This window comes from Camelus ferus, chromosome 9 (genome assembly GCF_009834535.1).
Source record: "Camelus ferus isolate YT-003-E chromosome 9, BCGSAC_Cfer_1.0, whole genome shotgun sequence".
Taxonomy (NCBI): domain Eukaryota; kingdom Metazoa; phylum Chordata; class Mammalia; order Artiodactyla; family Camelidae; genus Camelus; species Camelus ferus.
This window is the reverse complement of record NC_045704.1, coordinates 60,430,318-60,453,517: the sequence shown is the minus strand read 5'-3', so window position 1 is coordinate 60,453,517 and position 23,200 is coordinate 60,430,318. Positions and strand designations below refer to the sequence as shown.

The window sequence follows — 23,200 nt, the reverse complement described above, 5'->3', positions numbered from 1 at the left end:
ATTTTGGTCCCTGACCTACTTTTTGGTTACTTTCTACTGCTGTTACAAAAGCTCTCAGACTTTTATCAATGAACAAAGCCACTTTTTGATGGTTTTGTAGTCTCACCTGTTTAGGTAACTTTTCATTCTACGAAAGGGAAAATCTTGCACAGTCCCTGAAACCCAGTTTTAGTGCAGACTCATCTATGGAAGAGTCCTGTTCTCAGCAGGACCAGCTTCCACAAGACTTTCTCAATTGTTTTTCCATAGAAGACTTAAAGGCCAAGAATAGCAAATCCATCCACCCGAAAGGCAACACTCATCTCCTTAGTGCTCATGGCTGTGTTCCCCTGAGAACAAGAAGGGTTCCATGACACTTATCTCCTGCCATCTCTTTGCCTCCAGCTCACCCACGTCGGGTTGTAAGCCTGCCTGAAGCGATGTCTCTACTGTCTAGGTGCAGATGGAACTCCGGTAATAGAATATTTTTCGGTCCAGATTTCCTCTTTCTTGCCATTTAATTGTTGTGGACCTGGGGTAAAACACTTGGGAAACAACCAAAGAATCCTTTCTAACTGTTTCATTGGCAAAGACTGCTATTAATAAGCGCAAATTATTTAAGTGGCAGTTGCGTTGAAGGAGTGCTGAGGAAAAAGGTGGAGGACTTGACTCTGTGTGTTTGATAACAGCTCCCAGGACAGGTACCAAGTAAATGTTGACTTTTCTAAATTTCCAGGGGCAAAACTGAAGGGCTTCAAAAATCATTAACAGAAGAAAATATGTTTACAAGCATACTGAAGAGCTTTAAAAGGGAGCTAGGAGAACGGAAAAGGGAGTCAGAGAGGAAAAGTTCAAGAGTCAGAATTATTTAGCCAACAGATTTTTGATGGTCTAGGTCTGCCTAGAACTGTGCTTTCATTTATTTACTTTATTTTTATTTTTAATTGAAGTATAGTTGGTTTACAACGTTTGTTCATTTCTGGTGTACAGCATAGTAATTCAGTTATACATAAATATATATTCCTTTTCATGTTTTTTTTTTATTATAGGCTATTACAAGGTATTGCATACAGTTCCCTGTGCTATACAGTGGGAACTTGTTGTTTACCTACTTTATATGGTAGTTAATATCTGCAAATCTGAACTCCCAATTTATTCCTCCCCACCCCCTTTCCCCTTTAGTAACCACAAGTTTGTTTTCTATGTGAGTCTGTTTCTATTTTGTAAATAAGTTCATTTGTGTCATTTTTTTAGATTCCACGTATGAGTGATATCATATGGTATTTTTCTTTCTCCTTTTAGCTTATTTCACTTTGACAATCTCCAGGTCCATCCATGTTGCTGCAAATGGCATTATTTTATTCTTTTTTATGGCTGAGTAGTATTCGTGTGTGTGTGTGTGTGTGTGTGTGTGTGTGTGTGTGTGTGTACAGCACATCTAGAACTGTGCTTTTAAAGCAGGTCTGCTGCTAGATGGGAAAAAATAGATTTGCAATGGTGGGATAGATATTGGCAAGGAGGAACTTTGGAATGGTGAGAAGAGTTGGCTTTAATGCAGTGACAGTGGCAGCTAGGTGGCTTTTTGGGGTACCAAGCCAATAGTAAAAGACAAAGGTGCATGCTTAATATTGTTTCACGCTACTTCTATAGAGTGCAAGCTGGGCCACAGAGACTTCTGTCCTTCCAGATCCCTCACTCATGGGTCTCCCAAATACTTGTTTCCTATGGAAAATGCTAACTTCGTGTAGTCTTCCAAATCTTATTGTAAAGCCCTTAATTGCAAAAGCATGTTTATTCATTTCAGCAAGTACTTACTCAAAGTGCTAGCACTCTTGGCTCAAAATATTTACTTGCATCATATTTTTCATACAACTGCTGACTGTTCATAATGACTGGGCCAAGCCTCCGTGGTTGTGTCAAATCCTCCTCGAAGCCATCCACATTTGGCAGCCTTGAAGGCTGCAAACACTGAGTCTCTGGGCCCATCAGTTTAATTGTTTCCCAAGCTGGGAGCTTAATAACAGCTGATAGGATAAGAGGCAGATAGGATAAGAGGTAGAATTCGCCCCATCTTCTCTTCTGGAAGTTCCTTTTATCCTCTGCACTGCTCTGGGAGGTCGACAAGGTGCACAACAGTTCTGCCACCGTCCTGGGACTATCCAGTGCCAATCACTCCCTGGGCATCAGTTTCTTCATGTAAAATGAGGGGAGTGTTTGATCTCTAAGGTTCCATTCAGAAACCTCTCCCAAGAGGAAAGAAGCCAGTCCCCTCAAAAGGACTTCTCCCCCATTGGTCACCTGTGTTTCAAGGCAGCCCTCTCTCATCTGAGACCTCTGCCCATCAGTTCTGACCATGGCGTCCCTTTGTCTTAATTGTACAGGCATGTCCAGGGCTCCATATTACAACCCGGCAGGGATTCTTTCCATCGTTCTTTCCCATAAAACATTTGCAACTCCTGCTTCTTTACCATACTTTTCCCCTTCTCTTATTTTTGTTTTAGACTTTTATTCCCCTAGGGGAGGTAGGTAATTAGGTTTATATATCTATTTCTGTATTTAATGGAGGTCCTGGGGATTGAACCCAGGACCTCACACATGCTAGGCAAGCACTCTACCATTGAGCTATACCCTCCCCACACGTCTCCTATTAAATACTGTCCTCAACTCCCAGCAATAAACTTTACCCCTAAAAACACCCTTGAAAAGTGCCCAGAAATGCCTAGACCTTACCACTTGGGTGTAGCATTTATAGAAACATCAACTCTAGAGGAACAACAGCAAGGCCCTTTCTGATACCCCGAAATGTTTTTGTTGAATTATATTTCTTTCAATAGGACTGAAATGAAAAACACGGCATAATCAGATGACTTGCAGATGGAGCGGGATTCGCCTCCAGAGGCAGGACCAGGTGGGTCAGAACAGGCGGGAGGAGGGTTTGTTGATCTGTATCGGGCATTTCTGTAGAAGAAACCGTCCTCTGCCTTACGGCCATGCACATAGTAGACTGATGAAGAGTAGGAATAGGGGGAAAAGGCCCTCGGTGAGGTCTTCTTGGTTATGAAAGAGGAGAGGCATATGGAAACCCGCTGTATTTGTACAGAAAGCAATGTTGAAAGCAACTGCTAGTGTCCCACCAAAACTTCCTTGGTGCTATGCTCAGAGACCAAACTTTACAAGTCGGAAAACGGCTTTCATTTTGCAGTTTTCAGGCCAGGCTTGTCTACTCACTGGCTCAGTGGCCTTGTGAGAATAAAGTCCTTGAGCCTCCAGTTTCCCTCTCTGTAAAATGCAGCTAAAGCCCTTTACCTCCCAGACTTGGGAGAATCCCACAGGATTTTTATATGTGGAAGTGCTATGCAGAGGTGAAGATAAAAATAATGGCTTTTAGTTACCATTTCTTGTCTTTTTTTTTTTTTTTTTTTTTTTTTTGCCTTTTCCCCACTCGAATAGAACTAGAGCCTTGAGGTCAACCTGTAAGGAAAGTCAGTAATCCTCAGCTGTCAAGTAAATAGCTTTAGAGACCAAAGGAAATGCCTTGGTATATCAGGGTTATGTGGTTGAATGAAAAAAATGATAATTTTATTTTTTCTTAAAAATTATTTTTATTTGTATATTTCTGGGGGGAGGTAATTAGGTGTATTTATTTTAGTGGAGGTACTGGGGATTGAACCCAGGACCTTGTGCATGCTAAGTGGGCACTCTGCCTACCACTGAGCCATACCCCTCCTCCCAATAATTTTACTTTTGAAGGGAGGAAAAGGTGATCAGCTGGCAGGGGAAGTCTACATTGTTCAGACTTTTGCTTCCTACATTTTATTGTCCTTGCTGTGCTTTTTCCATTCAGACCAGGGCCCAAGGGATAATTAATCTCAAACGAGCTGAGAGATCTTCAGCAAGCAAAAGCCTCCTGCAGGTTAGCAGTAATGGTGGATGTAGGGCATGAAAATCAAGCATTTTCTAGACCCGTGGAGACAGAGCCCTGATAGCACTCCATAAATTCCTCCTGTTGAATTAGCAGCGTTAGGAACTCAGCTCTGGATTCGAGGGCTCTTTCCCCAGCAGTCATGAATTTGATTTTAGTTTACAATTCCTCGGCTCCTCGGGGCCTGCACTGATTTAACCAAAGCCGAAGATCTCTGGCGGAGGCACCAGCCCTTAACAATGCATTCTTGGGCAAGAGGAAAGAGACTCATAGAAGAAACAGAGTAAGAACTACCCTAATGGCCTAACTGATAACACAGTTGCTAGTTTCCCCCCCCACACCCCTTTTTCTTTCTTCCTTCTCTCCTTATTTCTTTCCAGCTTCACATCTTTATCTATTTGTGTTAAATTAGTACTTGAAGTTGGTAGGGCCAGCCTCAGCTTGCTTAGAACGTTAATATTTTCCTTGTTTCTTGTTGGAATTCCCAGACATGGAGTGACTTTCTCCCGCGAATCGTGTGCTTCCCCAGGGTATACTTGACATCCTGACATCCTGAAGACGTTGTTAATGATACTTGCTTTTCAACTGTTGGAGACCGTCAGCCACCGTAGCCTCTGCAGAAGCTACAATGGGAGGAAAGCCGCACAGCGCAGCCAGGCCAGGGCTCTTGGGGTTGGAGGGGCCGGGGTGGGGTGTGGGGGAGGGAGGTTCCTGGGCTCCTCACCACAGTCCAGGCCCAGGTCCCTTTGAGCACCAAAGCCTGCGCCCCAAGAGGCCTTGCTGTGCCATGTGGGAGGCAAGGAGAGGTACCAGACAGGTCCTCAAACATCTCCCCTTCAGTCGGCCCCTGTTGCTAAAGATACGCATTCCTTCAGGTTCCAGGTATTCCTCTCCTCAAAAGCGAATGAATCCCCAAACTGGACAAGCAGGATTCGTTCACACAGCAGCATGAATGAATTCATTGCACGCCCTCTGGATTGTCATTTGGGGGGTCTTGAAGCAAAAGACGGAGAAGGAGCTTGGAACCACTGGTAAGGCCAGCTCAGGCCCTGTAGGAAGTGGATAACTGGGGTCCCAGACCAGAGGAGGCATTCAGGAGGGCACCAAGAGGCTGGCTGGGGAGGCCATCCGCAGGTGGGTGCGAGGCCTGGACTCTGCAGGGCGGCCTGGACTCCGCAGGGAGGCTAAGTCCTTTCTGCCGGCGCTGGCTGCAGTCACACCCGCACCGCCCCCCACCTCCATCCCGGAGCTTCCCTTAGTCCCAGAGGAGCTCCTTGAAAAACAGAAAGGCTCCTCCACGCGAGATGCCTGTCCCAGGTCCGCGGAGATTCGGGGGCCCAGTTCGGAAGACGTACCCGCACCCACTGCGGACCTTGCGTGCCCTCCAAAGCAGGCCGGTCACGCAGGGCGGCGGGAGGAGGGGCACGGGAGCTGCAAGCCGGCCGAGTCCCAGCCGGCCAGCCAGCCGGCGCGTCCCGCAGTGGCGCGGCCGCAACCTCCCGGGACTTGGGCACGCGCGCCCCAGGCCCCGGCGCCCTCCTGCCGGGAGCCCCGACCAGCAGCAGCCGCGACCAGCAGCAGCCGCCTCAGCCCCGGCCCGGGGGTGGGGCTTGGGGCGGGGGCGGAGCCAGGCCCGCGGCCGGTGTCAGGTTGCTCCGGTAACGGTGACGTGCCGCTGTGTGGGCGGGGCCAGCACGCAGGTTGCATATTTTAGGAAGTGAGGAGGAGGCGCGGGCTTGAGCTGCGGCGGGGTCTGGGGCGCAGAGCAGCGGCGGGAGGAGGCGGACACGTGGCAGCAGCAGCGGTAGCAGCCCCGGCGGCGGCGGCGGCGTCTGCGGCGGCAGCGGCAGCAGCGGCATCGGCCTGAGCCGCCGGCCGTCTTCCCTCATTCCCGCCCGGCGGCAGCCCTAGCTCCGTCCTCTTTGCTCCCCCGGCCGCACTCGCTCGGCCGGGAGCCGCTCTCTTCTTTTCCCCTGATTCTCTAGCGACAGGACCCGGCGCCAGGCACGGACCACCGCCAACATGGGGAAGGGGGTGAGTGTCCGGCGAGCCCGGGGAGGGGCGCGGGGCTCCCTGAGGGGCGGAGAGGGAAGAGGAGGAAGTCAGGAGGGCGACCGCAGCCAGCGGGAGGCGGAGGAGGAGGAAGCGGCGCGGCGCGGAATGGGTTGGCAGAGCGGCGAGGCTTAAAAGACGACGCACTTTGGAAATGTAGGGAGCGCAGTAATGGGGGGCGGGCGGGCGGGGGAAGGGAGCGCCGAGGACCCTCGAGTGGGGCTGCGGGCCCCCTAGTCCAAGTGCGCCGCGGGCCCGGGGGTTCCTGGAGGCGGCGCCTGGGAGCCTCGGGCCCGGGAGGAGGAGGGAGGACGGCGTCTGGGCGGCCCAGACCAGGAGCGGGCCGCCGGCGGCATCCCCAACCCGCTCCCCTCCCTCCTCCCCTCCCCTCCCCTCTCCTCCCTCCGCCCGCCCTCACCTCCCGTCTCTCGCCTTCCTTTTTCCCTCCGCCCTCCGTGCCCCGAGGAAAGGCGTGCTCCTCCCCTTCCCCTGGGGCCCTCTCCCTAGCCCCATCCCTGGCTGTGGTTCCCGCCGCGGTTCCAGCCTGGGCGCTGGGGGGCTTCCGACGTGAGGGCGGCTTTAAGGTCCCAGGTTCCTTCTCCTGGAAGCGCCGGTGCTTAGCTAGTAGCTCGCAGAGGCGGCCGCCCTCCCCCCAAAGGAAAAAGCTGGCTTCGCCTTACTGCGGAGCCGGTCGGGCGGGCTGGTGCCAGAAAGGGTGTGTCTTCGCCCTAAGATGGCCTTTAAGGTATACTTTTGGGAGCTTTAATGAGCTATTTTCCGTAAACACGGGATGCACCCAGGACTGCTGGAGCAACTGGAGTGGTCATCTTCCTGGTGGGGAGGGTGTGTGTAGATTTTATTTGGAAGGATGAGCCTGGAAGGAGGACAGGCTGATCCACGAGGGCCTCTGGATACAATAATCTCGAGAAAGGACGAGAGGCGGGGTGGGAGTGCTGACCCGCGGAAGAGCGGTTTCCCAAGGAAGGAAGGGTCCACGGGACAGGGGAGGGAACGCTGTGGGGATACCAGACAACGGGAACTGTGATGACCCGCAGCTACAACAAGAGACTGGGTCCCAGATCCCAACGGGGCCAAAGTCCAGTTGAGAAAAGTTGATACAAAATAACAGCCGAAAATATCACCTGATGAGATGAAAGGACCAGGTTGTGGGAATACTGGTAGGAGAGAATGTGCTCCATTGTATCCAGAGCTTGCACAGTGCCTCGCACTTAGTAGGTCTTTGAAGGTTCTGGGGGCAGTAGGTCTTTGAAGGTTCTGGGGGCTCCTCCATGTGGTGATGAGCGAAGAGAGAGGGTGCATTCTTTGGGGACTCTAAATGGGTTTTGAAGGAGGTCATTGAAAGGCTTGGACCTGGTAGAGAGGATTAGAAGTGGGAATGCACAACTTGTATCTTTGAAAAGCACAAAATGCGGAGGAGGGCTGGCTCAGGTCAAGTAGCTAAAGTCAAAGAGCTGAGTGCCAGCCTCTGTGCTCCCGGCGATGAAAACTGGGTTAGTGGCCTGTGCTGGTGGCACACCATCAAGCCCTTGGTCACGCCGGTAAACAGGCGCTTCAAAGCTCATTCCTTCATCTCTCCCCCCTCAAAAGCCGTAGTTCACGTCCTGAGCCACACGTGACTGATTTGGGGGGCCGTGGAGCTCATAGATATGTACCCGAGGCCTAGGAAGGTGAAGTGATTTGCTCAAGGTCAAATGGTTGGTTAGTGACACACCAGATGTCCCTGATTCCTGAACAGCCTGTGGTCTCCCCAGCCTGAATAGTCACCCAGTCCTTAACATTGCCTTATATGCAGAACTCTATAAAGTTATTTTTCAGATGAGACTGGGGTGTTTGTGGTGCTGAATTAATGGACCAGAGAGACGTTTGACTAAGTTATGTCCATAGATCCATATATCCCTTTCGTAACCACACACATGAACAGTAGTGGTAAAGACAGCAACACACCTGGGTTGTGGAGGCTCAACCAAGATGTCTTATGGATCCTAAGAAAACATCTAGCAGCTAGCAAACACAAAAGTGAACAGTAACCGGTTAACACAAGCTGATAATGCCACTTATCTGCTGGTTGGTAGTTAGTATTTGGGGGACTCTGATAAATTGAACATGATACATCGGTGGTTGTGTGTGTGTGTGTGTGTGTGTGTGTGTGTGTGTGTGTGTGTGTGTGTGTGTGGTGGTGGTGGTGGTTCTCCTTGGGTAAAGTTACCCCTTTTGTCCCCAGTGATTTACTGTGATAGTCCAAATGTTTAGAAGGATATTTTATGCTGAAATGTTAGGATTTTTCCACATGGGGATTAAAATGTGGGTGGAGAGGTGACTAAAGCCCTGCTGATAATTGGTTAACCAGGAAGCCTGTGTTGGCAGCTGATTTTTAAGGTCATTGTTAATTTCTTCACCTCCTCTTCCCACTACTGTTGGGGGCCTAGATTTTGATGATGATTTTTCAGGTGATTTTTGTTTCTCCTTAAAAATCGATTTCCTGAGCTTTTGGGAAGGAAATGAAAGAACAGCTCCTGCTGAATCATTCCTGGATGAAATAGGATTTTGTCCTTTTTTTCATACTGGGTGTTTTTGCCAGTGACTTGGCTTAAATCCACAACCAGGCCTACCACCCACAACCCTTTGGCTCACCAAAGGTACGCAAGAAACTCTTTTTTTCCCTCAAGTTCACAAAAGATGAGGGGGAGGGGGGATGTCACCAGGTCCTCTACTGCAGTTTTCCATTGTTTGAATATTAACTTAGTTACCAAGAAAAATCACAGCTTATGGGTAGTGATATAAAGAGCAGGGAAGAGGGTTCAGGTGAAGATTGCACAAGGGGTACACATGTCAGCAGAAATCCTGGTTGTATGGTAACATTATCAGCTGCCCTTTTGGAGCTCAACTTGAAAGTGTGACTAAATCCCCTCTGGCTGCTATAAAGCTGGTACTTTAGACTGAAAACATTGTCAGGGAGAGTCCTCAGAGTGGAATTTTGCCCAGGCCCGGCCCAAGCAAGTGGCCTGGTTACTGGAGGAACTAGTGACTAGCCCTGGGGACAAAGAAGGTCAAGGTTGCATCACACCCTTTGCCTGTTAAGTGGCCCCCACTCCCTCCCAGTTCTGTACCCTGTTCTGAGGGTGTATTCTCTTTGGGTAACTTACTGTTTGTTACTTTGTAGTGTTCTCTGCCAGTAAGTTTGTAACACTCTGGTGACTCACCTTTGGGTGGGAGGGTAGAAAGGGGGAGGTCTGCATCATAAGTCTGAGAAGATTGAAAGTAGGCTAAACCTGACACCCCCACCCCTAAAGGGGGGGGGAGATTTTTTAAAATCCAGTAAAGTGTTGATCCAGGGACAGCTAAAAAAACATAAAATATCCAGACCCCTGGAAATGCTGTTTCTAAATTGCATTTAAAATAAAAAGTGGTGAATTCAACATTATAAAGCACCATAGGCTTGGTACTGAACATTCTGCATTCTGAAACCCTTCTAAATCATTGTTTTCTGGTTATTTTAGCAACAAATCAGCAGATAAGTGACTTTCTGTCCAGTGAGACTCTTTCTTTTAAGCAGAATACCGAAACTGCAGAATGAAAGAGGCTTTAAGGAATAGTTTTTGAAGGATTTTGTATGGAAAAGTAAGTAAAATTAGTTTCTTGATTTAAAACAAAAACTTAAAAAGCCCTGAAGTGTCAGTTTCCCCATCTGGCCATTAGGTTGAATACTCACCCAGGGGAAGTCACCTGTTTTGTTTAGAGAGAGTACAGAGCACGTGTGAGTGATGGTCCAGCTCTGAGGGAAGATCTGGTCTTTATGGACTGTGAATTTGCTGTTCATCAGTTAGTCCTAAGCCTTTTCAAAACTAGAAAACCATTTTTCTTTCACCTGAGCATTGAAAAGAATGGGAAATATTATGAATTACTTTCCAAAGGGCAGCTGAGTGGAAGTGTCAGGGGACAGTGCTGAGATGCAGTGGAACAGCATCTTGGAACTTTCGTCTACTTTCATTTTTCAAGTAAAGGGCTTTACATTTTTAGAGTGTGTGTCAAAGTCTTGCGAAATAAAATGGGCTTTTCAGCCCTCTGTGATGGGCGGGAGGGTGAACATTTGTGTGCCTTCTTCTAGCCGCCCAGGGCGCTCTGCCAGCCAGCAGGCCAGAAGAAGAAACACGAGTGTCAGATCAGATGGGCTCACGGTCATCAGAGTGGCTGCTTTTGGACAGCAAAACACTGGGCAGAATGTTTCCCCATCCCTGCCAGAGCTGTCCGATTCTGGATTCTGCTGAAATTACGTGTCCAGCAAGTGATAATGTGGAGGACAGAGAATTTTAAAAAGCCCACTAACAGTCTTTTTAAACTCTCTTTCGTTTTTATATTTTGGGAAAAGGAGACATAACCTAGTCAGGTTTGAACTTCTCTCACATTGCAGTGAATTGAGTGTGAGAGGAAGTGTGTTCTTTGGCTGGAGTCAGAGGCTGTTCTTTGCATATGAGTCACCTCCTTAGTTGTGCTTAAATCTGTTGTCGGGAATCCACAAGAATTTCTTCACGTGTGTTTGACTGACTGTTGGGGATAGCACGTCCTGTCAGTGAGAAGAGAGGCACCCCAGTCCACCCCCCGACCTGCCCTGCAGTTTTTCCAAGGGAATTTTGGCTGGTAGACCCCATTCCTTAGTTCCTTTGTGACTTTTCGATGAATTATATCTGAACGTGAATGATCTCTGTATCCCTACTTAGTAACAAGTATCAGGTGTTTTCTGTTGGTGATCTGGAGAGGTGATCCTTGATGGCTTGTCCTGTCGTCTCTGGGGCCCCTGTTGTTTGGGGGCCGGATGATCAGAGTCTTAAGGTTTTATGGCTCCAAACACCTTGGTGTTTATCTTTCCAGTTTGTCATCATGGTGAGGGCAGGGCCTCACACACTCTGGGGTGTTATCCTCTTGTGTTTTTCCTGTACCCTCCTACATGGTGCTTCCATGGTGCCATATTTGTTTTATTTCAACTCAGGTGACATTTCTCTAGGGCCTTGCACTGCCTTTGTCCCCTTCAGCTCGGCAGCCGTTTTACATCCCACCGTAGGCTTCAGGGTGCCAACTGAGGCATGATCAGGACTTACTGGAAATTGATTAAGTCCCCTGTTAATGCCTGTGTCAGTCATTAATCCATTGTCTCTTAAACCCTCAACTTCCTTTGAGTAGCACTAGCCAGAGTGGTCTGACAAAATGAAAAAGGGGTGAGGAGGGCCGCAAATTGGGGAAACGGGCAGAACATTTTAACTCTTCATAAGATAACCCCATTGGAAAAACAGGGTTTTTTTTTTTCCCTAAACTGAGAAAACAAAGCACATTTTTAAAGAGGTAGTAAATCTAAAATATGTTGATCATTTAGATGTTTTAGAATTTTTTTGAATGGTCATGGACATACGATTGCAGGGAGGGTGGGCTGGCAGCCTGGTTAAAAATTTACATGTGGGGAGAGGGGGGAGGAAGGTTAAGCCTTGTTCATCTGGGGCCGAGGGAACCCGCTGGCTAGAGCTGGAGCTGTTTTCTTTGCCCCCTGCCGGCTGATGGGCTGCAGCCCAAGTTTGGAGGTACTGAGCTGGGCTCATAAAGAGACCCAGTTCTTTGGCCTTGCTACTTGATACTCCAGCTCACTGCTGGCTTAGGTGAGTGAGTGAAGGAATGTGAAGGCATGGTGGTCCCTCGATCACCTCCTGTTCCTTCCTTGCCTGCCCCCAGTGCTGCTCTGGGCTGTCTTCCCTCAGCCCCAGCCATCTCTAGCCTCAGATCCCTGGCTAGAAAATTCCTTGTACATAAACTAAACTACTTAAGTCATTTAGGAGCAATTGGAGGTGTGATGAACTGGGCGTGGTCATTTCTCTTATCTTTTAAGTTTCAATTGATGATGAAATTAAAAATGCCCAAAATGAGGTGGGTTTTTTTGTTGTTGTTATTTTTTTAAGGTTTAAAAAGACTTTCGTACTGAGGAATGATAGTGATTTATATGTTAATTAAAACCAAGTTATAATAACCCATAGCGCTTTTTGCAGAGTGCCTTCACATATGCGATTGTGTTTGATAACGATTTAATAATATATCACCACAGGAAGATTGGAAAGCCTGTCCTGTAGCAGTGCCTCTGGGCAACTGGCAGGACCAGAGACCATCCCACCCCTCTGCATTCCCTGCTAAGGTGGAATTTGCCAAATTGGGTTCAGAGGTGCCGTTTCTACAAACCTCTCGGCCAGCTTTGACGTGGGCCACCTTTGGGGCAGTGGCTTGGATCCTTCTCCTGGCCCTTCTTGATAGCACAAAGCTTTTGTTTGTCTGTCAGCCTTGAAAACAGTGCAGTTTTTTGGTGTTTTGTTTTCAGGTTTGACGGCGGCCCCTCAAGTAATCAGGCTATCAGGGTGCCTACCCTGGATTCTTTTGTAGTTACACCAGGCATTAGGCTGACTGTTCAAGGTCCCATCCCTGGCACATGACAGAGCGAGAGTGACTCGGGCTGACCTTACAAGCACCATCAATAGTCCTGACTAAGGGACGTAGACATCTCAGCTCCCAAGTACCCTCTAGACTTTTATCAGCAGCAATTTCTGATGTCGGAAGAACTCCAAGCTCCCTGCTGGCCACAGGGCATTTTGCTGATATGGTGGGAAGTGTGGCCAGACATGCACCCAGACAGCACTGTCAAGAAAGCCTCTGAGGCCGGCCCTGAGGGAGACTGGTTGAGGTGGGTCTGAAGGCCTCGGGGCGGCTTCAGCTTACACAGACCTCTAGTGACTCACCTCTGGGATGGAGGCTGCTCTCCTAAACTCCGTGCACCTTTTGATGTGTGCCTTTTTAGAAACTGGGGGATAACTTTCCTTTTCTGCACCTGTCATGTCTACCTCCCACTCCACCCCCTTAAAATCATTAATCACTGGAGAAGAGGGAGGGGCATCTCCAGCCCCAGCAGGTCCCCGGGGGGCCTTGCTCATTGTAAGGATTCAGGCTGTGTTTTAAAGGAGCGATGGTTAACCATGGTTCCTCCTGTCAAGCGTGTTCCCTCCTCCTCTCCTGGGCACCCTTTCCGGCTACTCAGATTGAGTGGTGGCACAACTCAGAGTCAGTCTGAGGAGATGAAACCCCTGGGAAGCACAGGGTGAGGGGATGACACACTGGAGGCTGTGTCACTCTGGGCAAGCCCCTGCCCTTGCTGTGACCTCCCACTTCCCAAATTAGAATGGAAAAAAAGAACCGGAACCCAACTGACTTCTTGTTCACAGCGGAGGCCTTGAGCCCCTGTTGTACCTTTCCTCAGAGACACCACGGTGGTGCCCGAAGGGTGCCATCACCTGCAGCATGGTGGGGCCAGGGGTGGGGGAGCTGATCTGACTTTTCTAATGAAAAAAGCAGGAGTTGTGTACCCCACCGCCGAGAGGAATGTGGAGGTCACTGCAGTAGACTGGGGAGACCAGTTATCTTTCCCCTTGTCATGACCTTGTTTTTTTTCAAAAGCTTTTAAAAGAATAGAGAAAATGTTGTCTTAATCCGTTTTTAAGTTGTTCCTGCACCCTCTCTCCAAACACACACACACACACACACACACACACGCACCACACACACACACAGATTTTTTTTTTTTTTTTGAAACTCTAGTCATTGAGACTGGTAGAGGCTGAATTAATACTTGGTTCCCATCCAGATGAGCTAGCATTATTCTTTTACTTGGAGGAAAGAACCAAATTATATGAGCCGCCTGATCTTCTTGACAAATATTGCCTAGTGAAATAATTAAAATCTTGAAGGAAAGGAAATTTCACTTGTGAATTACTTTGTGTGTCTTTCACAAATGTTCTCATTGAGGCTCCCCCTTAAATACCATGAATTGATGAAGGAAGGGGAGGGTGATTAGGGAATCCTGAATCCCAGCTACCTATTTTGTAAGTGGGGATAAGACTTTGGAACGAGTCCAAGGCCTGGCTCCTCCAATAGTTCTCGCCCCCTCTTGGAGTGAAAAATATTGAAAGTCTGAAAATAATGAAAGCACATAAGTGGCAAGGCAGAGGGATTTTCAACTCCGATTTCCATATATTGAAATTAAATATATTTTAATGATACTCAACTTGCTGAAAGAGAATTTGCGAACTAGATTTTAAAAATCAATACAAACTGGCCACATAAGTCTTTAAGAGATCCCTAGTCAATGTCTCGGAAATGATTTTTAAGTGCTGTGCTTCCTCATGAAACAGACTGAAGGAAATCCCACTCAGACCATGGTTCCCCTCTGGTGGGAGCCTCACCTTTCCATTTTGTCCTGTCTTCCTGTTTGCTTTCAGCGTGCATGATGATTTTCCATTTCAGCTCTGGCACCGAGGGCTCTCCCAGAGAGGCACTCACAGATGTAGTTGCTCCACAGTGGAGAGAATGTCAAGAATGCTGACTATCTTTAGACCTGCTTCATTCTTAGCAGATAAGATATTATTGACACTAAACAACACTCTGGAAAAAAATTAGTTGTCAAGGAACACGGTAAATGTGACCACACGAGTCTGCTCCAAGTGTCTCTACAATGTGGGCAACACCAGCTGACTTGGGGCAGATCTCTTGACAGTCTTAAGAGCATATTTTCAAATTCTAGTGAATACTGTATTTCTTTGGCATAGCCGTGTCAGCTATGACTGAAAGACACCTGTGCTCTTTCGCTTTTTTAATTTATTTTTATTTTCAGCTCAGTGAAATTTTAATCCAGACTCACTTCTGCTTGTTGCTTTTAGTGGATGGTCATGTCCTTCTGTAAGTTAGACATGAGCCAGGGAGAGCCACAAATGAATAGAAATAGCACTGTGTTATCATCCATTATAAGTAAACTGTTCACATCGCCTTTCTTTGCCCTTCTGAGGCATAGCGGTTGCGGGAGGCCCTTGGTGGGGTGGGGGTGCCTGCAGTGAGGGGCCTCGCCTGCTCCGGGGTGGCGCTGTGGAGCGCTAAGTTCAGCCTTTGTGTAGCTGAGCTCAGACATTTTAAACAGGAGGTGGGGGAGTGGAGCAATCTAAATTTAAACTATAGAATCAACATTTTCTCTCAAAATTGTTCCAGTTTTTAAGAGGCGTGGGTGGATCCTGTGAATTGTGTGATAATGCACATGCTTTTTCCTCCCTCCTGCTCGTGGCAAAACATTTCCAGTGACTTGCATTTGGGGGCTTTATTCTCAGACTGCAGGCTGGGGCGGGGGCTCCCTTTTTTGTCTTTCACTTTTTTAAGAATTTTAAGGACTCTTGGGCTGGCTTTTTTTTTTTTTTTTTTTTAAGAAGAAGAAAGCTTAGCGCCCTTAGGTGATCCCTAAAGATGTTTAAACTTGATGTCACCACTTCTTTGCAAAGATAAGAATTTAAACATGATAAAAGTAATTAGCATGGAGGTGTTGATCAGTTAATCCTGTCAAACTTTTGAGGAGGTAGGCAGTATTACATGCTCCACCCTAGGGAAGAGAAACTTGGAACTTGAGAATTAGTGACTTGCCGGAAGGACAGGCAGCTGGTGAGTGGGGAGCCCAGGATTGGAACTCAGGCCTGTCTGATTCAGAATGCAGTTGCACGTGTTGTCCTCGAAGTTAGGATGTAAACATAGTTTCATTCTTTCATTGGGGAAGATGGGAGGCCAAGGTATGGAGATTTTGACAGCGCAAACCCTCTCCCCTCCACCATTTACCCCAAGTGGAAGCAACTGGCAGGGCCCTTCTGAGGCCTGGCATGACTTTCGCACTGGTGCAGGTGGCCTGTCTCCAGTTAATGATGAGTCCGTTTGTAGTAACACTGCTCTTGAGTATGCGGCGTAAACACACGCTTCCATGGATATTGCCCCAGCCACTGTTCAAAAGGATGCTGTCCTAACATGGCTGAGATTCCTTTCCTCACAATCTTGAGTTTTGAGATGCTGCTCCTAATTCACAACCACACCGTTCCCACGTTCTCCTGTAGGTTGGACGCGATAAATATGAACCTGCTGCCGTTTCAGAGCATGGCGACAAAAAGAAGGCCAAGAAAGAGAGGGATATGGATGAGCTGAAGAAGGAAGTTTCCATGGTAAGTACTAGGAGGAAGGTGGCCTTTTGTTCTTCTTAAAAATTAATTGTCTTAATGTTTTGAGTCTATGAGCCCCTCCACCCACAAGCTATCCTTCAGGCAGAGACTTGCTTCATTTTCAAAGTAAAGAGATAATGGCAGTTGGACAGATCTCACTGGGTTGCACAGGTTAATGTGGAAAGTTTTCATTTAAAAAAAGCTATTAGAAAAATAATAGATAGGTAGATAGAGCAAGCTGTTAGAGAGTTGGGCACATTTTTTTCAACACTCTGGCATAACCAGAGGTCCACAGAGGAACGACGGTGGACTCCCTGGGCCTTTGCTTTTGTGTCCCTGGGTCATGTTCAACATGGGGAACTTCCGACGCCTCCAGGCTTGGAGGCCTCCCTGGAGGCAACCCATCTAGACTTTGGTCTTCAGAGAAGGCAGGTGAGGTCTTAGTCTCTAAGACGGATGGGTTTCTCCAACGACATGGGGCGGCAGTAGGGCTCCCACCACACAGCTCGGGCCGCCCTCCAGTGGAGACAGCTCAGGAGGTGGCTGTGTGGTCGCCAGGCCATTGGGCAGCGGGGAGAAGTGAACCAGCCGTCTGCCGAGGAACAGCTCGTTCTGAGCCTAGTGATCGTGATGCGTGACACTGAGACTTTAAAATCCTTCCATATCCATACGGTACCGTGTTTAATCCTGTTCTGTCTCTTTCCCTCAGGATGACCATAAACTTAGCCTTGATGAGCTTCATCGCAAATACGGGACAGACTTGAGCCGGGTATGTACTAATTAATCTGTGTTGTCCAGCGCCCTGGTTTCCCTCTCACGTTTTCCCCAGTGTCCTGGGCCTAACCTTGGGGACTCGAGGAGAATAATGACCGCCACCAGCTGACAGGCACAGAGCCAGGGCTTTTGTATGCTGTTGTGCTGTTTTGCTTCCCCCAAAACTTTTTCAAAATGGACATTAGTTCCCCCATTTTGTAGCAGGTGACGGACTGCCAGTTAAGTGGGAGCCCCAGGATCTGAAATTGAATTGCTCCAAAGCCGTGCTCGTCCCCTGACCTTGTGCTTACAGATCTTCTACGTTTGTTAAATTGAGTTGACAATTTTCAACGAGTTGAACCCTCAACAGTTCAGATTTTTGCAGTTGTATCGGCCAGCTCGTTGCAGTATGTCAGGACCTTGGCTGGTATGTCATTTCTTTGAAACTTGTTTTTTTCACGTTTCAAAGAAACCTTTCAATAAAGCATCTGTTGTGTGCCCTCATTATCTAGGGCATTTTGATACTAACTTTGCTACAAACAATATAAAAGTAAACAGGGCTATGTAGGGGTGGAGTTTGTTATTTTCTAGACAATCACTAAAAAGTCCGGGGAAGGACTTGTAGCCATTGTTTCAGTAGATTATCCAGCCGTTCTAAGGCGGGGTGGTGAACTCTGAGAGGAGGCCTGATTCTAAGGCCTAGCAGGCAGCTAGCTCTCTGAGCATGTCACACGGGCCGTGTCACTGGAGTTTTCAGTAGATTCCTATGAAGTGTGTTCTCTGAGATCCCAAGTCAGTTACTCAAATGCTGTGGGTCTGTTTTCTTACACGGAAAGATGGGGTTAATAATACCTACAAGGCTGTTGAGGTGAGAATTAAACAGTTAATCTGAAGCACTGGGTTCAGTGCCTGGCATGTGAGACAGCCTGGATGGCCGGTGTTGGGGGTTTTATTCTGTCCGGGGATCGCTCCATGAACTGGAAGCAGAGGAGGGTCTTCCTGTAACTGCTTGGAGTTCTTTTTCCCTTTCCCCCATACTCCCTAGTTAACTCCAATATGAAAATAACATGAAAACAAAGTATTTATACACACTCCAGGCAAAAATGTGTTTTATGTCTTTTTTCTGACTTGGCATTGTATCATGAAAGTGATCGCATTTTCCCCTCATGGCGGGAAGCCTTATGTCTCCTGTCTGCTGTCAGCTGCATCTTGGCTTTAAGGCCCATTGGAAAACAGCAGGGCTCCGTACAGTGGACCCTTTCAGGGAATACTTTTCAACTGACAGGTGTACTGGGGGCTAGCTAAAGTATGCCCATGTGTGAGCCCTGCCCTGCCCGACAAGTGTTTTAATTGCTATCCAGAGAATGAAGTTCTATACTAGAGCTTGGCAATTAACCCAATAACAGGCTGGATTCCTACGAAGATTTTTTTTTTTCCTCCTTTGGTATTTATAGAGTGGTTTTTTTTTTCCCCCTCTTCCCTGACAAATTCAATACATAGGAAACTCAAAGCTCTTCATTTGCAAAACTGAACTGATTCGTTAAAGTTGATATCTTTTTTGGTAAAAATGGAATTTGGAATGAATCCTTCATCTGAAACTCAGAAGAGACCAGACGCAATTCAAATCTGTCCATGGATCAATTTTAAAAGAATTTTAGTCTGGGTGTTGTAGGTTCCTCTGGAAACTTGGGCTGTTATTGGCCTGAACCGTGTCTGGGAGGGGGGCCCATCATGAGAATTTTCCAGCTTCTGTGTGGGCCTGGGACATAGAGTTTTCTCCCCAGCTCCCTTCCTGCAGCTTTCCTGCTGTCAGGTAGGTGTTTTAGCTTGTAAGTCCTGGAGTAGTTTGACTTACTTACTCCTCTTTCTCAGGGCTTAACAACCGCTCGAGCTGCTGAGATTCTGGCCCGCGACGGCCCCAACGCCCTCACTCCCCCTCCCACAACTCCCGAATGGGTCAAGTTCTGTCGACAGCTGTTCGGGGGGTTCTCAATGTTACTGTGGATTGGAGCAATTCTTTGTTTCCTGGCCTATGGCATCCAAGCTGCTACAGAAGAGGAGCCTCAGAATGATAATGTGAGTGCTTAGTTCCTCACTGGGATCAATAGGGATGTTCAAAGCCAGCTTTGCCACTCAGTTATTTTCAGTTACCCCTGGTTATTTGATGGTTTTTAATGGGGAAAAGTAGCGTCAGCCACTGGTGCCCTCAAGGCCCGTCCATCCCTCCTTCTTTCTTTCAAGTTCTCTCTCTACCTCCTGTCCCGTGTGCAGCGCTGCTCTTCCAAGCTGGGCGTCCATCGTGCAGGTGGCTGCTGTGAACGGGCAGCTCTGCTCAGGCCTTGGCCCGGGCCCGGCTGCCCCTCCCTGGCAGAGCACAGCTTTTAATGTGGGAACATCACACGTGTCCAGAAATGTTTGGTAGCCATGCTTCAAAAGTCACAAGTTTCAAAAGTCTTCGTTTCAATAAAGCAGGAGAAATCGATTGATTTCCGTTCCCAAAGTCTAAGTTAGTGGCCAAGTGTTGGTGTGACTCCGTTTCTGACCCTCCTGTCCACCATCTCTAGGACAATAAATATGAAGATATGAATTCTGTCTTTCTGAAGCCCTGATCTCTGTTAAAAGTCTGTTTTTAATTCAGTTGAAAATGGACTGGATGTTCCCAGTTCTCGGAGAGCCGTGCTCCTAACTCGTTTGTTCTGCCCCAGCTGTATCTCGGTGTGGTGCTGTCAGCTGTCGTCATCATAACTGGGTGTTTCTCCTACTATCAAGAAGCTAAGAGCTCAAAGATCATGGAGTCCTTCAAAAACATGGTTCCTCAGGTACCTGCCACTTCGTCCTTCCACATCGGTGACTTGACAGCCCCAAGGACGTGAACTAGTGTGAGGTTAGGGTTTTCCGAGTATTCAGTGACTCCGTCAGAGGGAGAGAGGGGTGCTTTCTCCCCCCGACCCAAAGCCAGACCTATCTTTCCTCTGCCCCAGAAAGTGACTGTCTTTTCCCTCTGAACTTACACTGAAAGCGCACCCCTGATGGGAACAGGACTGCCGCTTAGATAGCCTGAGCAGAGCAAGCTTTTGTAACTTGTATAAATAAAAAGATGAATATCTCTGTTTACACGTTCAGATAATCAGGATTACAGATGGCGTTTTGTGATTTGATTTGCTTGTTTTGACACTCTCTTCTCATTGGTATGCGTTTTTATCTGATGGAATGGTGAACTGTTTTCCCCTTCCAAAGCAAGCCCTCGTGATTCGAAATGGTGAAAAAATGAGCATAAACGCAGAGGACGTTGTAGTGGGGGATCTGGTGGAAGTGAAAGGAGGGGATCGAATCCCTGCCGATCTCAGAATCATATCTGCAAACGGCTGCAAGGTAGGTCTGACCAGAACCTCCGTGAGTCGCGGCAGCCTGAGACAAGGCCGTGTGCTCACAGGACGTGTCTTCCTCACGGGCAGGTGGACAACTCCTCACTCACGGGTGAATCAGAGCCACAGACTAGGTCTCCGGATTTCACCAATGAAAACCCCCTGGAGACAAGGAACATTGCCTTTTTTTCAACCAACTGCGTGGAAGGTAGACCATTTTAAAGCACTCTTTATCTTTAGCACGGTGTGGCGCTTATCTTGGGCACCACCAAAAAGGACCACAGGCACGATTTCCCTCTTCGTTCTATTGGCCCCATTTCTGACCACATCGGTCAAGCACAGAGCAGAAGCAGAGGTTTCTTTGCTGGCAGGAAAGCCCAGGGAGCCTTGGGCTGTGTTCCCTGCTCCCTCCCTCCAGCATGCCTCATCTGTTGGCAGCACTAATAGCGTGGGTTTGGGAGCCTGTGTCCTGCTAGTGGAGAGAACGCCCCTGCCAGAGTCCCAGCATATACCACCCAAGAGCTGGCCCTTAAAAATATGTGTGTTCCTGTCTGTTTTGTTTTGTTTTAACTCTGCTAGGTAGTCATACACATTCTGTGGCTTCTTTGGTAACATGTGGTACAATTCTGCCTCCCCCTCTTCTTAAGGCACCGCACGTGGCATTGTCGTGTACACTGGGGATCGCACTGTGATGGGCAGAATCGCCACGCTGGCTTCTGGACTGGAAGGAGGCCAGACTCCCATCGCTGCGGAAATCGAGCACTTTATCCATATCATCACGGGCGTGGCCGTGTTCCTGGGCGTGACCTTCTTCATCCTTTCTCTGATCCTGGAGTACACCTGGCTTGAGGCCGTCATCTTCCTCATCGGTATCATTGTAGCCAATGTGCCCGAAGGTTTGCTGGCCACTGTCACGGTAAGAGGCTTGGGAAGGTGACGCTCGCTCGCTCAGATCTTTGGTCTTCAGCATGAGACTCTCTGCTGCCCTTCCCTGGGGGCTGCCAACTTGGCTTTATTGCACGTGTCTGTACATGGGTCTTCTTCAAAGCCACCCAGTAGGGTTAGACGGTGAGCAGACCCCGGCATGTCTTTATACAGGAGATAGTAACCCAGAGTATACTTTGTTTCTTAAATGATCACAAGGCCCAGAACAGTGTAGCAGAGAAAGGAGATCTTCAGGGTGAGTGGGGGAAACAGAATATGATAAATCCTAGCCATTTTCACTTTTCATAGACTGCTCAGTGGAGGAGGGCAGGGGAAACCCCATAGACATGTTACCATGATTACTTCTTCAGACTTGAGAGGAAGGTGGGAGAGATACAGACAAATGGCTTCCACGTTAGGGGGTACCAGCACTTGTGTAGAATCTCAGCCTGGTTGAGTTTGAAGTAATCAGGCTCCCGACACTCGCAGGTGTGCCTGACGCTGACCTGCCAAGCGCATGGCCAGGAAGAACTGCTTAGTGAAGAACTTGGAGGCCGTGGAAACCCTGGGCTCCACGTCCACCATCTGCTCAGACAAAACCGGAACTCTGACCCAAAACCGGATGACGGTGGCCCACATGTGGTTCGACAATCAAATCCACGAAGCCGACACAACGGAGAATCAGAGTGGTAGGACCAGGGCCCACCGCACACTGCAGCCTTACCTGCTTGCTTCTGTTTTTGCTTCTTAATTTTTTGATTTTGATCATTTGGTTAAGGAATAAAGGGTTTTAGATTTTTTTTTTTCCTCTGCATGTCAGTACAAATATGGCTGAAAAATACCTAAAACCCGACTAGTTTCACTTAACTGGGAAATGAGATGTGGGGTTTCACATTCTTATGGGACTTCTAATACAGAGTTAGCGCATTCTTTTCCTCTCCGCTTGCCTCCACCAGGTGTCTCGTTCGACAAGACCTCGGCCACCTGGCTCGCTCTGTCCAGAATTGCGGGTCTGTGTAACAGGGCGGTGTTTCAGGCTAACCAGGAGAACCTCCCTATCCTGAAGGTATGCTCGGGCGTTCTGTTAGGCTGCCTTTCTAGTGCGCAGATGCCACACAGGAAGCACCATCTGAGTGTTCTTTCTAATGGCACGTGACCTTTGGGGGCTGTGAAATAACTGTTCATCGTAGGACACTCAGAATGGTCCACGGGGTGCTTTGCGATGTGTAACTTGAGTTGTGTTATCTGTAGATTGCAAAGTACTTGGAGTGCCCCGTGGTCCATACTGGCCGGTAAAGGCAGAATATACAGTTGAAACTGATCAAGGGGGGTTGGGGGAGGCAGCCTTTACTGGTGAAAAAAACCTAACTAATGAAATCCAGTCTTACCACGCTTGAGTTTATATGATAATCACGTAACCTCATAGACAGCAAGGTCTAGTTTTGTGACTCGATAATCGCATTTGCATATTAGGATATAGTGGATTCCAGTAAATCCCTTAAGCCATTTACTTTCTTAAAATAGCTCAGCTATTTCTCTTGTCTTATTTGTTCTTAGCTTGCTTACTAATGATGCAGAAATAAGCTCAGCCTCATGGAATGCACATGAAATTTGAAAGGACTGAGATTTTTCTCTGTTGCCCATTACGTAAAGACGTGGTCCCAGAAAGGTCACGAGCTGCACAAGGTCTTTGAGGACGGGGACGAACCATACAAGGCCCTCTGGGCTGGCCCACTCTCAGGGAAGCTGCCTGGGGTGGGTCTGGGTAGAAACCACGTTGTCCAAGCGGATGTGGCTCAGATGGAACGGGGACGGCTTGTGTTGTGAAGCTAGGGTTCCTTTATTCCTTAGAGGAGATGAATTGACGTTGATTTGAGGAGGATGTTGTTTATCTTGGGATAAAACTTGAAATGCCTGCTTCATGTTCTTTACCTCAGAGTGGAAATTTTCTAGGCTCTGAGCACAGGGACCCACAAGTATCCAATCTTTCCTCATTTAAAAGCTCCAGAAAGGTAGCATGAGATGTATTTCTAAGTATTTCAGGAGGTTGGGGCCATGCGATGTTAATGGCATCATTTTAAAAAAGAAAAAAACACAGTGCAGCCCTATTCTGCTTTAGTAAAGCTGGTCTTTATTAAAATGAT

The 23,200-nt window shown here is 48.0% G+C and overlaps 2 protein-coding genes across 2 annotated transcripts in view; both read left to right on the top strand.

The window, feature by feature from the left end:
* MAB21L3 (mab-21 like 3) overlaps positions 1–4,849 on the top strand; it is a 265,078-nt gene extending 260,229 nt beyond the window's left edge. Inside the window, exons 21-23 of the mRNA XM_032486969.1 lie at positions 2,814–2,887; positions 4,390–4,573; positions 4,777–4,849. The gene's annotated coding sequence lies outside the window, so the exon portion shown is untranslated. The remainder of the gene's footprint in view (positions 1–2,813; positions 2,888–4,389; positions 4,574–4,776) is intronic.
* A 789-nt stretch (positions 4,850–5,638) lies between these two features.
* ATP1A1 (ATPase Na+/K+ transporting subunit alpha 1) overlaps positions 5,639–23,200 on the top strand; it is a 29,390-nt gene continuing 11,828 nt past the window's right edge. Inside the window, 11 exon segments of the mRNA XM_032486963.1 lie at positions 5,639–5,935; positions 15,913–16,017; positions 16,724–16,783; positions 18,640–18,843; positions 19,473–19,586; positions 20,005–20,139; positions 20,223–20,340; positions 20,780–21,048; positions 21,546–21,563; positions 21,565–21,745; positions 22,013–22,122. Of these exon segments, the coding sequence (XP_032342854.1) occupies positions 5,924–5,935; positions 15,913–16,017; positions 16,724–16,783; positions 18,640–18,843; positions 19,473–19,586; positions 20,005–20,139; positions 20,223–20,340; positions 20,780–21,048; positions 21,546–21,563; positions 21,565–21,745; positions 22,013–22,122 (1,326 nt within the window). The 5' untranslated portion in view covers positions 5,639–5,923.